The 19,131-nt window shown below is 38.5% G+C and overlaps 1 protein-coding gene and 1 long non-coding RNA gene across 2 annotated transcripts; both read right to left on the reverse strand.

Moving 5' to 3' along the window:
* Positions 1–4,467: 4,467 nt before the first annotated feature.
* LOC149106190 (uncharacterized) lies at positions 4,468–13,033 on the reverse strand. Its single transcript, XR_016209674.1, has 2 exons — positions 12,978–13,033; positions 4,468–4,795 (listed from the first exon to the last, which is right to left on the reverse strand). It is a non-coding gene; the product is annotated as an uncharacterized LOC149106190 (long non-coding RNA).
* Positions 13,034–13,968: 935 nt separating this feature from the next.
* LOC110068220 (selenocysteine lyase-like) lies at positions 13,969–18,991 on the reverse strand. Its single transcript, XM_020775600.2, has 4 exons — positions 18,446–18,991; positions 16,551–16,734; positions 16,016–16,194; positions 13,969–15,367 (listed from the first exon to the last, which is right to left on the reverse strand). Exons 1-4 carry the CDS (start codon positions 18,989–18,991, stop codon positions 15,014–15,016), a joined length of 1,263 nt encoding a protein of 420 aa, XP_020631259.1. The 3' UTR covers positions 13,969–15,013.
* Positions 18,992–19,131: the final 140 nt, after the last annotated feature.

The following is a 19,131-nucleotide window of genomic DNA, read 5'->3' on the forward strand; positions in this document are numbered from 1 at the left end:
AACGATGCTCATATCCAATCCATAGTTAAAATAACAGACGGGAATGGCTGTTAAAGAAGACTGAAGTTTTTTGTTGTCTTTCTTTGTTCGCTTTTTTGGCCTTGACCTGAACAAACTTCTGTTACGTAATTCATGCATAGTGTACGAGAGCAGAGCAAAACATTAATTAATTTTAAGCTTGTACTTATGTAAAGGAAGTTTTAACTGTTCTTTCAATATTTTAGCTTATTTTAGCCAATTTTTGTCACTCCATATTCATTTTATATTTCAGTATTTCTTTTCTAGTGAAATACCTGTAAACTAGCTGGTGAACTATCGTAATGCACCACCATAGCTAAGCGTATATTCACATTAAACCAGCATTGTATTGTATCGTATTGTATTGTATTGTATTGTATTGTATTGTATTGTATTGTATTGTATTGTATTGTAGTGTATTGCATTGTATTGCATTGCATTGCATTGCATTGCATTGCATTGCATTGTATTGTGCACAATCGTGGACTTCGTAACATCGACCTGCATCAATCTTAGCATTATTTTTGAAGTTTGTCGAGTTTCATAACCATTTACGTCTATTAACTGTGTCCGATCCCTAAGCCGTAAGGACATCCTACAGCTGATGCTACTTCAGCTAATTTAGCAAATAAGGAGTCTGTCTTCAACAAAAACTATTCAGGTCACAAATGGATTTATTCACTTTATTTTTATGCCACTGCTGATTGGACAGAGCTGTCCGAGGAAGATAGAGAGAGTAAGTTCACTTACTTTATGACTTCACTCCATGCGGACTATCGATCATTCTATTTATAACACCGGAAGTCAAGCTTTTCTGAGTGTTCCTCTGGTTTTACGAATCAAACACACGAACGCGAGAAAAAAAACAATTTGTAAGTAAGGCGCACATTGAAAGAATTTCTATTCTATTTCGCTTCGCTCAGCGGAATAGAAAACATTTCTTCTATAAGTAGAGGAGACAAGTAATACACCAAATAGTGGAGGGAGCCGCCGGCAATGATCGAGTTTATTTTCAAGAATCTGAGACACGCTGAATACAGGTTACAAGCCAGAGAATAAAAGAAAAGGTCACGCGCTATTTTAAACAACGATATAGCAATAAGGAAAAACAGCCTCGAGTAAACTGGTCGGCGTCAAGTGGTGTGATATTCACAAGGAGTGGTATACAAAGGCCTAATTATCCCAATGGGCACTAATACAAAGCAACCTTATTTTAAACACCTAAAAAAGATACATTACTTGCGGGTTTTTTTTAAGCTGCTGTGAAAAAAAAACCTCATAAAAACATATGTGTTCTGTTTTGGCGAAAGCTTGAAGGACCACAGAAGGAATTTTTGAATTTCCTAAGGTTACTTCCCACCTTTAAGGGCAGCAAAAATATATAGAAAACGTGTGCTTTTCGCAATTCCCGGAAAATTCCAACCATTATCATACTCTCTTGCGCCCGGAGGTCCTGTTGTTCCGTTGGTTTGCGGTTTCATGTGGCAAGATAATCTCCTTACGTGGCGCGAGTTATTTACGATAACCTTTCTGAACTATTTTCAAGTGCGAGATTGCTAATCTCCCATTTGATTTTGGGAAGGATACCTTACTGAATTTTGAGCGAATTTATTGGGTAGGAAGATTCGACGGATTTTCTGAAAATTTCACCAAATCATCCCAAGAATAATGACAAACAAAAGTGTTACAGGCTGTTTCGATATTCCGGAGATATTTGAAATATTTTTCCAAAGGCGTCCATTGACGCAACACGCTTACTTTTCTTTTTTAGCCACTCTAACTTGAGATGCAGGTATCTAGTCAACCAATCAGAATATAGAGAAGCCTGACACACATTCATTGATTGATGCCGTGTGTGTAAGACAGTTAAGACTAAGTAGACATACGGTATTGGACACCCGATAAATTAAAAAGAAGGACCTTCAGTCGTTTCACAGAATACCGCCTGTCCGTCTCCTGACATTTCCTAAAAGAAAACGTTCCTTAAATTATACTTTCACCGTCAATTAAATTTGTTATTAATAAACTTTCTTCTGATATATTGTTTGTTGGAGTTTTATTGAAAATGGCTCTCGTTTGAATTTTTTCCCGAAGAATGCCGGCGGAGGTAGGCAGTAACCATTTGAACTAAATTGAAAGCTCTGCCCTGTATCTACGAGTTTTTCTCTTATCTTCTGAAGTACGATCAGATTGCATGTAACTTAATCCTGATTGATTGTTTTAGATTGTTTTGGTTTTCTGGTTCTTCTTTCGACTTCTTTTGTCACGATAGGTTTCTCCGTTTAATAGACTCATTGTGTTCGGCTGAACGGAACTTTTGGAATGTAGCGGAGATAATCCCGGGCGGCGAACGCCCAAAAAACTAAAAAAAAAATAGCTTTGAAGGGCAATACTTGGCTTGCGAGAACTAAAACTCCGGCATGATTTTGTGGTCCCGAGGGATCCTTTCCGCTGGAGATTTCTACAGAAGACAAGGAGGAGGCAATTCTAGCAGTTGAGTAAAACAGCAGTTTATTGACTTTATTCCAACTTCATTCTTTATCGTCCGATGAAAGCGATGATGTAATTGGAGAATTAGAGTTTTGCGATGTTTATCGGTTATATAACATTTAGTAAGTGCCAAGTGCGTGTTCTGCATCCAGTTAAGTGGCTACAACCACGTGCGAAACACCGCAAAAGAGCTGAAATGATTCCCCTTGATTCAGCTTTATACCAAGACAACTGTAGAAAAGTACAAAGTTCGATCCAGTACACAGCTCATAAAAAAAAAAATTATAAAAGAGCAGCTGAAATTCGAAAAGTACGAAGTTCAATTTGATTAAAATATTAGTGAACGCAAGAGGCCTCTGACGTTTATAAGGTAAGTCAAGTAGCCTGGGCTTGTAGATAGATAATGGTTATTTAAACACAGTTAAAGAACACGGAATTCATGAAGATTGGCAAAGAAATGACTGGATTAAGGTAAGTCCGCTCGTAAAAATGGCTTTCGAAGGAAAAAAGGTATCACTTATTGTACGATTTAATTGCCTGTGGTGTATCTCTGCTCGCTTTGCGGTTACGTAACGAAACCCTTCAAACGAAACCCTTACGTTATTTTTCGGGGGTTTTTCACCTATTTTCGGAGGTATACTTGGTTAGATATCATTCACTTCGGCTAGCTTCGTCTTTTTTTTTTTTTCGGCGATCACTCGTTCTTAACCTTTATTCTTGTTTTGGGTATTCCTGTCTGTATGAACTGGAATGACGTCGGCCTCTGTGATGAGATGGGAATTATGTTCGATTTCTTCTTTTCCTCCGTTTGCTTTTGAACTCCACAACCGGCAATGAAATTTTTAAGCCAGCGGAACAATCAACACGTATCACTTCTCAGTTACGATCATAACTTGCGAATCCTGGCATATTAACCATTCTATAACACTGACAAATGTTTCTAAGCGCTCCGCCGGTTTTTGGAATCAATTGCAAAAACACTTCAATATCCCAAGCCAAAAAGGCTTTTTGCAAATTAACAGCATTTTAAATCATTTCCTGCTATGAAACAATGACTTGCGTGCATTTGCGAAATAACCTCGTGAAATCATTGGTCACTACAAAGGATCTCTAATATCTTGCTTCTGCCTCTTTCAGAGTAATCCCATTTAAACTTCAAGGGGGTACGTCACGGTTTGCGCGTCTTGGAAAGTTTGACCTAAATTTTTCAAGTTCGTGGTTTGTAATCCGTGTTAATCTTCTCCATCCTTGTTCCTTTATGGTTCATTATTATCTCTTTGATGTTTTTCTATCATGGGTCATCTTAGTTAACTATCAGTTATTTTCAGGTTTCCTTCAATTCAAAGGTAATTTAATAGGTGGCTAAATACCTTGATTATACTGAGCTCTTTTAATAAACTAAAAATACTTGAAAACATATGTCATAAATTTATTGCCAGTTTCTGTGTCTGTTTGACTGTCTGTTGCTGCAACTTTGAAAGGAGCGGAAATGATATTTCCACACTTTTCAATTTTGTAATTTAAAATCCATACTCTTTGAACTCATTGGTCACGTGAATGACACCAGTAACTTGTAAACCAGCATATGCAAGTTTGGTATAGAATCAACCAGCTGTTTCATCATTCTGTTATCTCTAAGCTTAAACACAATAACAATTACAAGTTCATTTCACAGGTCCGATTCTACGGCTTCCCATTTGAACTCCTTTTCCGATCTGCCGTTCACATCGTACATAAATCACATATCGTAAGCTGTGAACGTTTCCACACGACATAACAATCAATAAAATGTCTGTCCTATGGGGAATGAGTTTTTTTTCGTTGTTTAAAATCTCTTATCGCTTGGCAGGACCAATAAGGCCGTAATAATTTGGCTTTATAGTACCTCTTAACCCTTGCTTCCGGTCAACGGTTTTCCCTCAGGTTTGGGCTTTGAAAATAATAACATTATTATTAAAGTTTGTTTGTTTGTTTTTTTTTTTCCTCTTTCCGGAGATATGGGTGATTTGCAATGTTTAGTTCTGCAAAAGGCCGATCTTTTGCCGTGACGATAGATTTCTTCCCTCGGGACTTTATTGTGCATTTTTGGCTGAACGAAAACCTTTGGGTCATAGCGGGGAACGCCCTAAAAAGACCTTGAGAGGAATAAGCTCTTGAGAACCTCTTGGCTAGCTTGTACGGACTCTCGATCCGACTTCCTGTTACAGAAGGATCTATGTTTCGCTAACGATTTCTACGAGCGTGAAGGAGAAGACATTCCTTGCTTCCAACAGCAGTTTATTCCAACCTTGTAAATCGACGATCGGTGTAATCGGAGATGATTATACCATGGTACTTCCTTTTGTACGCTTTGTAGGTGCAAAGTACAAGTGTTCTTATCCATTGAGTTAAATACAATCACGTGCAAATACAAAGAAGTCTTTTGTTCTCTCCGAAGTTCTGCTTAGTACGAAGGGTTCTTTCAGACAGAAAGAAAAGGGCTCTAACAACACTGAGCAAAAGATTCCATCCAAACGAACATCTAACACAGAAAATGTGGAGGAGCAGCTTTACAGGTACAAGGTGCAACCCAAAGGGAAAAAAACGCGAAGAAAAAAGAACAGCTCAACGAAGTGAAATTCAGTACAAAGTTCAATTAGAATAAAATACGACTTCTAGTGAACAAGAGAGTTCTGAGTGTATTGAAAAGGCATTTCCGTCGGTTAGCAAAGGCATGACCTGAAATACATTTTTTCTAGATACGGTAAGTTCTCTCGTAACTGCAGTAGTTTTGCAAGGATAAACTGTATTTACCGACTAATTTTAAATGCATACACACTGTTATCTTGAGTTGTGTTTGCCATGTGTTAAGTACCTCTCAGTGGTCGCGGTCGACAGTTTTCAGTCAGGTTTTTAATTAAGTGGTTTTTCGAGTTTTGAAGGAATGACTGGTTTGTAATTAAGCTCATTTAGAATCAAAGACACCCAACCGTTTTTTTGGATACAATTTCTGCTTGGAAGGCTGTTAACGGTCAAAGATTTTTACCCTTAGTCACCTTGAATATTCGTGATATGGAAAATATGCCTGTTGTCTGGAAGACGAAAGATAGGCACGAATAAATAGCCAGTTACGACTTTCGGAAAGGGACGACAGTCACTCGTAATTTAGGGAAAAAAGGTTTCATCCTCCGAAGACTTCTTGTTCTTTAATATTCAGCTAACGAATCAGAACAGATTAAAGTGTGATGCCAGATTTACACGACAATCTAGACTGACTAAACAATATACGAAAACAAAACAGCAGCATCTCAATCTTTCTTACTTTTACTAGTTTTTCGGTGATCTTCGTTCTCTACTCTAATCCTGTTTCGATAACGTTGTAATATGCTAAAATCTTTTTTAAGGGAAGCACGGCGTGTGGAGAAGTGGCTTCGAATTTGTGTTTTCATGAGGTTTTTGAAGTAGAAATAAGGGACGCATTACACGCCTTAAAAAGTAGAGACCCGTTGTTGTAACACGCCATGGGAACAAAGAAAAGCGAAGAGGAAAAAACAAGCTACTTTAGTAAATTAAAAAGGTTTTAACATGACCTCCTTCTTCAGCAAAAACTATTCAGGTCACAAATGGATTTAATGGATTTATTCACTCTCCACCAGCGCTTTTGTTATTTTGTTCAAAACTATCGATTGAATGAGGATTAGTTTTATATTTTTAGAACATTGTTCATTTAAGTTCCAGTGACTTCTTAACATGATTATAGTTTTATACTCATGTATAACGTATCCACAAAAGCTGTTTTATAAATAAGCAAGAAGACTGTGAAACTTTGGGTATTTCATGATATATATCTGGACTATAAATAATCTCTTTTTCAGTATTTTGTAATAAAACAACATAATTTATCATTGCTCGAGACACTTGACAGCAACCTTGAGATCTTCCACTACAACGTCAATGTCCTCCTTGGTTGTGTTTCGTCCCATACTAAGTCGCAGAGCATTCATTGCCATGTCGTGAGGAACTCCAATGGTTGATAAGATATGAGAGGGACGCGAAACAACATCAGAGTGACATGCAGCCCCGAATGGTCGAACGGTCCCATTCAATTTAAAAGTGCTCGCAAAATTTGGCCATTACTCGAATTGCTCACAAAAATTAGATGAGTGCTCGCTTGCTCGTAGTCGCAAAAGTTTTGTCACTGCTCGCATGCTCGGATTCTCCCGTATGGCAAACCTGAGAAACATTGGGGAAAGATTCACGCGCTATGAATGTTTCTGGAAACATGCTTCCTGGTTTTGCTGACGCTTTATTGAAACTGACGTACGTAACAATTCTTCGCGAAAAGCACCCGCAAAGGTAGAAAGTAATCTAGAGACATGAAGACATGTAGAGTATTACTATTACTATTCGACCTTCAGAGCTTGTCAGAGCTGTTTGACTTCAATTGGTTGGATCCTAGAAGCCTCCAAATGAAGCTTGAATGAATCAATAAATCAATGAATGAATTGATGAATCAATGAATCAATGAAAGACTGTATTAAAGTGTCAATAGTATTAAGCTTAAAAAAAAATAATTGGGGACACTGTTTACACAATAAAATATACTTTATCTAAAGTTAAAATTATTTACAATGTAATGCATAATGTATAAAATAAATAAATAAATAAATAAGTAAGTAAATGAAATATATGAACTTAGTAAGATTCAAAAGCTTAAAAGATATCAAATATATCTAAAATGTAAAATTTAAAACGGCCTAGCAGCATATATCACAGTTCTTCCATTGCGTCATTCTTATTTCAGTCAATCGGTTTGCCAATCATCAAAACCGAAGCTCGAAATGCTTGTTAGACTAAATGCCGCGTTGTTCACATTTCCTAAGAATATTAATATAACCAAAAAAACCTTCCATGTCACAACACTTGAAAGTCTGGTAACTTTAAGCTTCTTCCCGTGATGTGTTCACAATGTCGGAGTAGAGAGCTTTGGATCTCCTTGAGCGTCCACCTAGTGTACCGCACTGAAGCTCCCGCGAAGCTACCTGACGTAATTTGACATCCAACAAGGCATAATTGGCTGTAAGCCGCTGGGATTGGTTGAACGGTGTCAGCCAGATTACTTTGCGCAAAACGTTTCTTTCTAATAAAAGAGAGATATAAATTCCGCCTAGAAAATTTACGGAGTGCTCGCTGCTCACCATCTGTATTTTCTAAAGTGCTCGCTGCTCGCAAAACAAATTTGATCACTGCTCGTGCTCGCAAAAATAAACGCACTGCTCGCATGCTCAGTGTTCGCAAATGCTTGCAAATGCTTGCAAAGACCATTCGATACCCGTTTTGCTGTTTGTAGGATCAGCGGAGTGCTTTTTATTTTAGTTATTAATCTTTCTTTCGGGTTGGTACATTTCGCTGACTCCTAGCACATGTACTAACAAGATGGACCTGGTACATGAACTACTTGAATGAACTACGAATGGACTACCTTAAATGTAAACCCCTAAAATTTCTGAGACAAAAGTTCTACAGTTTAGTTTAGGAATCAGTTTGTCTGCTTATGTTCCAATCTTCTAGGAACAATTTTTAAACGTCATCGCATCTGTATGCAATTCGTGCGGTTTATTTAAGGTTACTTCCCACCTTTAAAGCCCCGGCCAAACGATCGCAACATACACAACATATCGCAGCATTGTTGGCCCAGCATTTGCAAGCTCCGGCCAAACAATTGCAACATTCCAGGACAACATATCGCAACATTGTTGGGCGCAACATGTTGCGCGCGTTTGGCCACCTTGTTGCGACGTGTTGCGACATGTTGGGTATTGAAAATCGAACTAGTGCGCATGCCCGGGTGCAACATTGTTACACGAACCTGGCCAAACGACTACAACATCATGCCACATGCACAATGTTGCATGAGAAATTGGACCAGTTTCAAATTTGAGCCAACATTACCCAACATCTCGCTACACGTCGCAACAGGTCGCAACAAGGTGGCCAAACGCACGCAACATGTTGCACCCAACAATGTTGCGTTGAAATGTTGCGATCGTTTGGCTGGGGTTTAAGGGCAGAAAAAATTGTTTTTTGCAAGCTAGAAAAACGTGTGCTTTTCGCAATTCCCGGGATATTCCAACCATTATCATTAACGTCCGGCAACGGATCATAGTCTCATGCGCCCGGAGGTCCTGTTGTTCCGTTGGTTTGCGGTTTCATGTGGCAAGATAATCTCCTTACGTGGCGCGAGTTATTTACGATAACCTTAATGAACTATTTTCAAATGCGAGATTTTAAAAAAAATCTCCCATTTGACTTTTGGGAAGGATACCTTACTGAACTTTGAGCGAATTTATTGGGTAGGTAGATTCGACGGTTTTTCTGAAAATTTCACCAAATCATTCCAAGAATAATGACAAACTGAACAAAAGTGTGACAGGTTTTTTTTTTTTCTATATTCCGGGAATATTTAAAATATTTTTCCTGCGGTGTCTATTGACGTAACACGCCTCATTATTTTTTTAGCTGCTCTAACTTTAGATGCGGGTGTCTAGTCAACCAATCAGAATATAGAAAAGCCTGACACACATTCATTGATTGATGCCCGCCGAATAAGACAGACAGACTGCGTAGACATATTTTGCTGGGGTAGAGCGGTATTCGACACCTGACAAATTAAAAAGAAGAACCTTCAGTCGTTTCACGGTATACTGCCTGTCCACCTCCTGGCATTTCCTAAAAGAAAACGTTCCTGAAATTATATTTTCACCGTAAACTAAATTTATTACTAGTAGTAATCAGAGATTATGAGAATGCGTTCGACGCTCTCACTTTAATATATAATTATATATCGTAAATAAATGATTTCACTAGCTGACTTTCAACCTTTGTCTACTGCTAAAATCAACATTTTTCAGCAGCAACCGAGGTTTTACAGTCAGATATGCATAGTGTCAAAGTCCATGCTAGTGAAGAGGTCACGATTTGTTGATACGTTGCGTGACGCTGTCAGTTTCTGAAGTCTCTCAAGTTTCATAGAATATTTAAATTACGTATATTATTCTAAGCTAGCATTTGCAGTCGCGTGCTCTTTTCGCGACTAATTTGAGTATTTCCCCTGATGAATAAAGTAGTCTTATGGATCTTGCCTTCAGAGTACTTTTCCACCGATTCCAAACAATAAAATTTCGACCGGATAAAGACTGAGCTATCTGTCGCGACTGGAACTAATCAACAAATGCAATCAAAATGTAGCTGTTCCCACGGTTGTCATCCCAAAGCCAGGTCGTGCAATAAACAAGGACAATTTCCTCAGATTGCGATAAATTCTGCCATCGAAGCGTTTAAAGTCGCCAAAATCTAACGCTGAGAGCACATAATAGCGAGGCGTACGGCGACTGAACAGAAAGAAGTCTTAAAAGGATCCATCGGAAAGACGAGCTCAGATGGCCTGCTAACATACTCACATGTTCGTCACATGTCTTATCACATGTTTTAGCATTAAACGGTACCAGTTTACTGGCGGTGACATGCCCCTGCAAAAGTCAAGCGGGGTGGCCATTTTGGTGTCCTTACAGGAATGTGGTTTTTTTCAGCCTAGAACCGTGCACAGGGAAACCAACTCTGAAAAGCCACAGTCAAAATTAGGTTTGCGTTCCACTTCGTCGAACGCAATCGAACGCAATTAATAAGCTTTCTTCTGATATATAGCTTGTTGGAATTTTATTGAAAATGGCTCTCGTTTAATTTTTTTTTCCCGAAGAATGCCCGTTTAGGTGGGCAGTAACCATTTGAACTAAATATTTGAAAGCTCTGCCCTGTATCTACGAATTTTTCTCGGAAATACGATCAGATTGCGTGTAACTTAATTCTAATCGATGTTGTTTTAGATTGTTTTGGTTTTCGGGTGTTTTGACGATCATCGTTCTTTCGAATTCTTTTGTCACGATAGGTTTCTCGTTTTAGACTCACTGTGTTAGGTTGAACGGAACTTTTGGAATGTAGCGGAGAATCCCGGGCGGCGAACGCCCAAAATAATTCAAAGAAAATTAGCTTTGAAGGGCAATACTTGGCTTGCGAGAACTAAAACTCCGGCCCGATTTTGTAGTCCCGAGGGATCCGTTTCCGCTGGAGATTTCTACAGAAGACAAGGAGAAGGCAATTCTAACAGTTGAGTAAAACAGCAGGTTATTGACTTTATTCCAACTTCATTCTTCATCGTCTGATGAAAGCGATGATGTAATTGGAGAATTAAAGTTTTACGATGTTGATTGGTTATATAACATTTTGCAAGTGCCAAGTGCGTGTTCTGCATCCAGTTAAGTGGCTACAACCACGTGCGAAATACCGCAAAAGAGCTGAAATGATTCCCTTTAATTCAGCTTACCCAGACAACTGTAGAAAAGTACAAAGTTCGATCCAATACACAGCTCATAAAAAAAAAGTATAAAAGAGCAGCCGCATTAAGCGAAATTCGAAAAGTACGAAGTTCAATTTGATTAAAATACGTATTAGTGAAAGCAAGAGGGCTCTGACGTTTATAAGGTAAGTCAAGTAGCCTGGGCTTGTAGATAGATCTTTATTTAAACACGGTTAAAAAACACGGAATTCATGAAGATTGGCAAGGAAATGACTGAATTAAGGTAAGTCCGCCGGTAAAAATGGCTTTAGAAGGAAAAAAGGTATCACTTACTGTACGATTTGATTGGATTTGATTGTCCGTGGTGTCTCTCAGCTCGCTTTGCGGTTATGTAACGATAGCCTTCAGATTTTGGCTTGTTAAAATTAAGCAATTTATGTTATTTTTCGGGGGTTTTTCACCTATTTTCGGAGGTGCACTAGGTTTGTAATCACTCAGTTCGGCTAGAGCTCGATCCATCTTTAACTCCAGTGCTAGTTTTTCGCCGATCACTGGTTCTTAGCCTTAATTCTTGTTTCGGGTATTCCCGTCTGTATGAACTGGAATGACGTCGGCTCTGTGATGAGATAAGTGAAAGTTATGTTCGATTATTTCTTTTCCTCCGTTTGCCGCCTTTGAGCTCTATAACGGGCAATGAAATTTTTAAGTCAGCGGAGCAATCAACACGTACCACTTCTCAGTTACGATCATAACTTGCGAATCCTGGCTTATTAACCATTCTATAACACTGACAGATGTTTCTAAGCGCTCCGCCGGTTTTTGGAATCAAATGCAAAAACACTTCAATATCCCGAGCCAAAAACGCTTTTTGCAAATTGACAGCATTTTGAATCATTTTCTGGTATGAAACAACTACTTACGTGCATTTGCGAAATAACCTCGTTGAATCATTGGTCACTACTAAGGATCTCTAATTTCTTCCTTCTGCCTCTTTCAGAGTAATCCCATGTAAACTTTAAGGGGTTACGTCACTGTTTGCGCGTCTCGGGTTTAGCCTTAGTTTGCGGTTTGTAATCTGTGTTATCTTCTCCATCATTAGCCATCCTTGTGATTTATTATTCTATCTTAAGTCATCTTAGTAAACTATCTGTTATTTTCAGGTTTCCTTCGATTCAAAGGTAATTTAATAGGTGGCTGAAATAAGTGAAAATACCGTGACTTTACTGAGCTCCTGATAACCTAAAAATACTTGAAAACATATGTCATAAATTTATTGCCAGTTTCTGTGTCTGTTTGACTGTCTGTTGCTGCAACTTTGAAAGGAGCGGAAATGATATTTCCACACTTTTCAATTTTGTAATTTCAAATCCATACTCTTTGAACTCATTGGTCACGTGAATGACACCAGTAACTTGTAAACCAGCATATGCAATCTGTAAGTTTGGTATAGATTCAACCAGCTGTTACATCATTCTGTTATCTCTAAGCTTAAACACAATAACAATTACAAGTTCATTTCACAGGTCCGATTCTACGGCTTCCCATTTGAACTCCTTTTCCGATCTGCCGTTCACATCGTACATAAATCACATATCGTAAGCTGTAACTGCCTTTGTTATTGAACGTTTCCACACGACATAACAATCAATGAAATGTCTGTCCTATGGGGAATGAGTTTTTTTTTCGTTGTTTAAAATCTCTTATCGCTTGGCAGGACCAATAAGGCCGCAATAATTTGGCTTTATAGTACCTCTTAACCCTTGCTTCCGGTCAACGGTTTTCCCTCAGGTTTAGGCTTTGAAAATAATAACATTATTATTAAAGTTTTTTTTTTTTTCCTCTTTCCGGAGATATGGGTGATTTGCTATATGTAGTTCTGCAAAAGGCCGATCTTTTGCCGTGACGATAGATTTCTTCCCTCGGGACTTTATTGTGCATTTTTGGCTGAACGAAAACTTTTGGGCCATAGCGGGGAAGGCACTGAAAAGACCTTGAGGGCAAATAAGCTCTTGAGAACCTCTTGGCTAGCTTGTACGGACTCTCGATCCGACTTCCTGTTACAGAAGGATCTATTTCGCTAAAGATTTCTACGAGCGTGAAGGAGAAGACATTGCTTCCAACAGCAGTTTATTCCAACTTTGTTTGTAATTTAAAATCAAAGGAAGCGACGATCGGTGTAATCGGAGATGATTATACCATGGTACTTCCTTTTGTACGCTTTGTAGGTGCAAAGTACAAGTGTTATTGTCCGTTTAGTGAAATACAATCACATGCAAATACAAAGAGGTCTTTTGTTCTCTTAGAAGTTCTGCTTACTACGAAGGGTTCTTTCAGACAGAAAGAAAAGGGCTGTAATAACACTGAGCAAAAGATTCCATCCAAACGAACATCTAACACAGAAAATGTGAAGGAGCAGCTTTACAGGTACAAGGTGTAACCGAAAGGAAAAAAACGCGAAAAGTTCGACGAAGTGAAATTCAGTACAAAGTTCAATTTGAATAAAATACGACTTCTTGTGAACAAGAGAGTTCTGAGTGTATTGTAAAGGCATTTTCGTTGGTTAACAAAGGCATGACCTGAATTACGGTAAGTCCTCTTGTAACTGCAGTAGTTTTGAAAGGATAAACTGTATTTACCGACTAATTTTAAACGCATACACACTGTTATCTTGAGTTGTGTTTGCCATGTGTTAAGTACCTCTCAGTGGTCGCGGTCAACAGTTTTCACTCAGGTTTTTAATTACCGGGTTTTTCGAGTTTTTCGCCAATTTTTGAAGGTGTGACTGGTTTGTAATTAAGCTTATTTAGAATCAGCCACCCAACTGATTTTTTTGGGTACAATTTCTGTTTGGAAGGCTGTTAACGGTCAAAGATGTTTACCCTTAGTCACCTTGAATATTTGTGATATGGAAAATATGCGTGTTGTCTGAGGACAAAGATAGGCGCGAATAAATAGCCAGCTACGATTTTCAGAAAAGGACGTGATTCAGGAAAAAAAGGTTTCGCCCCCTGAAGACTTTTTGTTCTTTAATTTTCAGCTAACGAATCAGGACAGATTAAAGTGTGATGCCGGATTTATACGAACATCTAGACTGACTTAACAATATACGAAAACAAAACAGCAGCATCTCAATCTTTCTTACTTTTACTAGTTTTTCGGTGATCTTCGTTCTTTACTCTAATCCTGTTTCGATAACGTTGTCTACATTGTTGTTTTTTTTTCAACCTTCAATGAAGTCGGCTCTGCGATGCTTCATAAACTCGCATTGATCTAACAGATGGAAATTTCGCTCTATTTGGCCTTTGAGATCCATAACAGGACATGAAATCACATAGTCAGCAACATAATCCACACAATTACCAAGTACGTTCCATATTTAATATGCTAAAATCTTTTTTAAGGGAAGCACGGCGTGTGGAGTGGTGGCTTCAAATTTGTGTTTTCATGAGGTTTTTGAAGTAGAAATAAATTTCTACTTGATAGATCGTTGATCGTTAGTTATGTCTAAAACCTATCGAGGGCTGCGAAGGGAAACTATCAGCCAATAGAACCTTCGAGTTCCCCATTTACTTTTTATGTGTTTCCAACCCCGTTGTACGCGAGAATTCGCACACTCTCTGCGACATTTGACGATGTGGCAAAGGACAAACCAAGTAAGAGTAGAGAGATAAGCATCGGGTAAGTATTAACCACATAGAACTCTTTCTAGGATAAATATTACCGTTTACATAGCAAGACAACGGACGCATTACATGCCTTAAAGAGTAGAGATACCCGTCGTTGTAACACGCCATGGGAACGAAGAAAAGCGAAGAGGAAAAAAACAAGCTACTTTAGTAAATTAAAAAGGTTTAACATGACCTCCTTCTTCAACAAAAACTATTCAGGTTACAAATGGATTTAATGGATTTATTCACCATCCACCAGCGCTTTTGTTATTTTGTTCAAAACTATCGATTGAATGAGGATTAATTTTATATTTTTAGAACACTGTTCATTTAAGTTCCAGTGAGTTCTTAACATGATTATAGTTTTATACTCACGTATAGCGTATCCACAAAAGTTGTTTTATGAATTAGCAAGAAGACTGTGAGACTTAAGGCGTGTCATGATATTTACCTAGACTATAAATAATCTCTTTTTCAGTATTTTGTATTAAAACAACATAATTTATCATTGCTCGAGACACTTGACAGCAACCTTGAGATCTTCCACTACAACATCAATGTCCTCCTTGGTTGTGTTTCGTCCCACACTAAGTCGCAGAGCATTCATTGCAATGTCGTGAGGAACTCCAATGGCAGTTAAGATATGAGAGGGACGCGAAACAACATCAGAGTGACATGCAGCCCCGACACTGGCTTGAAACGTTTTAACAGTGGCGAGAATTTTCCGACCTTCTAATCCGGAGCCAATAAATGACACATTGCACGTATTGGGTATTCGGTCACTAGTCTCAAATTTTCCATTGAATTGAATTTTGTTCTGAAATGTCTCCTTCAGTCTGGACTCTAGGTGGTCTCTCACCTAAAAAAGAGAACGGAAAAAAAGGGCTTAAATCTACTATGACGAAATCGTCCTGAAATTTTTGTTTTCATCACTTATATTTATTTGTTCATCCATTGAATATTTAGTAGTATAACAGAGGTGGTGATTACATATACATGTACATCACTGGTTTCGTTTCCCTACACTACCTTTACAGCATTACATATCAATTATCGAATTTCATTCAATTATTATAGTTTAATTTAATCAATTAGAAACTCATCTCTTAATCCCCCAACTACACGCAAATGCTATCAACTCTTTGTGACTGATTAACAAGGATAGAAACATTTTATTATTTTATTATTCTGTTGATATCAAATAGTCAATGTATGCTATGCCCAAACAGACAGACAAATAAGCACAGAGCTGACAGAAGATAAAGAGAACATGAAAGAGTAAGAAAGCTGAGGCAGATCTCACAATGCTGAAAATCCCGTTTCCAAAGACCTCAATTTTAAAAATTGTCTGGGGGAGGATTACCCTAGACCCCCCTACAGGGAACATCTTCAGCGGTTCATATCTCAAACCCCCTTCTCTTACATCCTGTACCCGCCCCAGGAAAGTTGACTTATTTTAAGGCTTAACCTGGTGCTCACCCAGGGTTTGAATTTTACCCATACTAACCATTTTCATGTTGTCATGATATTTCTCCAAGTTGTCCACCACCAGCTGGGAGGCACATCCTAATCCAGCTATCATACCAGTGTTTTCTGTTCCTGGTCTAAAGTTCCTCTCTTGACCTCCTCCAAAAAACATGGGGTGTAGAGGGGTGTCTGTTCGTGGATGTCTCACATACAATGCCCCTGTTGGATAAATGACAGAAGTTTGATTATTGTCTTCCATAGAATGGTATGTCAATGCAGGCCATCATCATGTCAGTGGAAAGAGGTGCTGTTAGAATAAGAGATCTTAGAGTAGTGTTGTATCACACCCCTTCTTGATTTGAACCAAATGCCCTAAACATAGAAATAGTCTGACAGACCTTTCTTGAGAGTACTGTTATATATTAACACAAGAATTTACATTTCCTGTCCACTGAGTAGTCTTAGTTTTGGGAAACATAGCATTTAAGTGGATGGATCAAAGCCCAAACAATTCAGAGGGAGGCCATATATAGACTCTCTTGGTACTTCCCCATAGCACCCCTCTTGCACATTACCTATGCGAGGTCCATAAAATTTGTGTCCAACAACTGTCAGGTAATCAACTCCAAGCTCATCCACGTCAACTTTAACTTTGCCAATGGTTTGTGCTGCATCTGTATGGACAAGAATCCTAGGGATGTTCTGAGATAAACGGCTCTTTGTTAGGCTTCTAATGGCTTTGGAAATGTCTGCAATTGGCTAAAAAAAACAAAAAAAAAACAAAAAAAAAACAGTGTAATTTCAGTGATTGAGGATGGTTTTGATTTTTTAAAAGCATTGTAATACATTAGATATAGACAGAGAGAACAGCACGTATTGCCCAGATGAAGAACTATTTTGAAAAGGAGTTGAAGAGCTGACAGTCCCTCCCCTCAGAATGTATCCCATCAGTACCTTTTGTAAGGCCCAGCTGGGTACATACTTCTAGTTTAGATTCTGTGTAAGTTAGGGTATGGGAGATAAATCAATAACCAGACTAGCTAATGGTTATCCCGAGAGCTTCATCAAGTCAGTTGGTGAATCGAACAGAACAAACACGCAACCAAGACCCCAGGAGAATCCACAGGCATACACATCAATTCCATATGTAAAAGGAGTGTCAGAACGCGTTCAACGCATTTTGAGCCGTGAAAACATCAGGACAGCTTTCAAACCAGTACAAACATTGGGAAATGTTTTCAAAAAGCCCAAAGACCGGCCGACAAAAGAGCGATTAAAAGGCATTGTGTACAAAGTGACCTGTAGGACATGTTCTTTCCTGTATGTCGGGGAAAGCAGAAGAAATTGGAAATCTCGGGGGGCCGAACACAAGCCAGGAACCAATGGAAATGTCAATTCCGCAATTAAACAACATGCAGAAACTGGCCACAATATACATCCTATTTATGCCAACATTCTTGAAACAGGTGTGAGCGGCAAGAACAAAAGACTGTTTCTGGAATCCTTGCACTCTTTCTTAGACAAAAACTCCGTAAATGAAAGAGCACCCTTCCCAAGGGTTTACGCGTCACTGGTTGCCTCCCTAGGGGGCAACAAACAATAATGTCTCAGCTTATCAAAATTCTGTGAATCGTGCGAAATCATCATTCTCCGAAGAAGACCACAGAAGGCGGTCAAAAGTTTAGAGACAATTTTACTTTTTAGATCTGTTTTAAACGTTTTTTAAAGAACTATGAGGACAGATCACTCCAACAGTTTTAGACCTTTTAAGCACCATTGGTTTTAACAAGCAGCTACTAGACAGTCTAGCATGTTCCAATCAAAAACAAACACTTGTGTTTGAAAGAAGAACACATTTGCCAATTCTCGAAGATTTTGCGGGAGTCTTCCGCATACAGACCAAATCTCCTAGACTCCCATACTGGTCATCATATTTCCTGGATACTAACTGAAGTGCTTAAAGTAATTTTTTGCACTTATTTTTTAAGTTGATAAATTTTGGTGTTTTCATGGGAAAATTGTAAGCTATTTGACACATTTTTGGGGCTGATTTGGCAGAACTCTACTTTGAACAACATCTGAACCAACTCAACCAGATTATCCAGGAGTCTCCCAGATTAGAACTCAATATCCCGGTCCCATGCACTGGTACCTCAAAACATCTCCCAGATACAAACAAAAGCACTCAATGTATCTTGGCAACCCTTGGCCGATTTTTAACATTTAGGGCGAAATTTTTTGAAAAATTTGACTCAATTTTGTGCTTGATTCTGAAAACCTTTACTTTTAACAATGTTTTCTTAGGGCAATAAAGTAAAATTGCAGGTCTACCAGATTTCAACTTTTTCATGTTGGCATCTCTCTTACACTGTGTTTTGGAGGGTTGAGAAAAGATAATTTTGTTATCTCCCAGATTTCAATATTTTCACATTGGCATCCCTGGTGGAACCCTTTCCTTATTATTAATTACCTGAATCACTCCTGTTTCATTGTTAGCCATCATGACAGTCACCAGGCATGTACTTGGTTTGACCTCCTGTACTATTGCTTCTGCAGTTACTGCACCAGAGTTTTGCGAGGCAGGGACAAATGTTACCTCAATTTTGCCCTGCTTTTCAAGATGTAGGAGTGGTAGTTGAATAGAATCATGTTCCAGATTTGACGTTATTACATGAGGTTTCAAATCAGGTTTACAATTCCCTCTTTCCTTGTTAAATTCATGGAAATATTCTAAAGCAGAATGAATGACCATGTTATTTGCCTCTGTACCACCTGATGTAAAGATGATGTCACTCTCTAATCCACCAATCATGTTGGCCATGGAGCAGCGGGCTTGTTTGATCATGTGACCTGCTTTCTTTCCTGCTGTGTAAGAACTGCTGGGATTTCCCCAGGCATCTTGCAAAGCGTTATGGATGGCTGTCAGTACTGTTGGTTCCAGTGGTGTTGTTGCATTGTAGTCTAAATAAATTTTAAACTCATTTTCTTTGTCTCCATCTTCCAGAAAAGGGTTCATCACAGAAACTTATATTAATCACACAATCTCAGCTAAATTATTATCTTAACAGAAGAAAAGGGCAATGTGTTAGCCAGTATAACAGTGAAACCTAGTCAAAGCACTAGTTTAACTATGCCCTGATTGGTTGTTAACGAAGA

This window comes from Orbicella faveolata, unplaced genomic scaffold (assembly GCF_042242905.1).
Source record: "Orbicella faveolata isolate gen_17 unplaced genomic scaffold, um_ofav_v1 contig_3, whole genome shotgun sequence".
In the NCBI taxonomy this organism is placed as follows: Eukaryota; Metazoa; Cnidaria; class Anthozoa; order Scleractinia; family Merulinidae; genus Orbicella; species Orbicella faveolata.

Coding starts and splice junctions, on each gene's coding strand:
- LOC110068220 (XM_020775600.2), bottom strand. CDS start 18,991: ATGAACCCTTTTCTGGAAGATGGAGACAAAGAAAATGAGTTTAAAATT. Junction 16,735..18,445: donor ATGAAACAGGAGTGATTCAG/GTAATTAATAAT, acceptor TGTTTTTTTTAG/CCAATTGCAGACATTTCCAA. Junction 16,195..16,550: donor ATTTTATGGACCTCGCATAG/GTAATGTGCAAG, acceptor TTTATCCAACAG/GGGCATTGTATGTGAGACAT.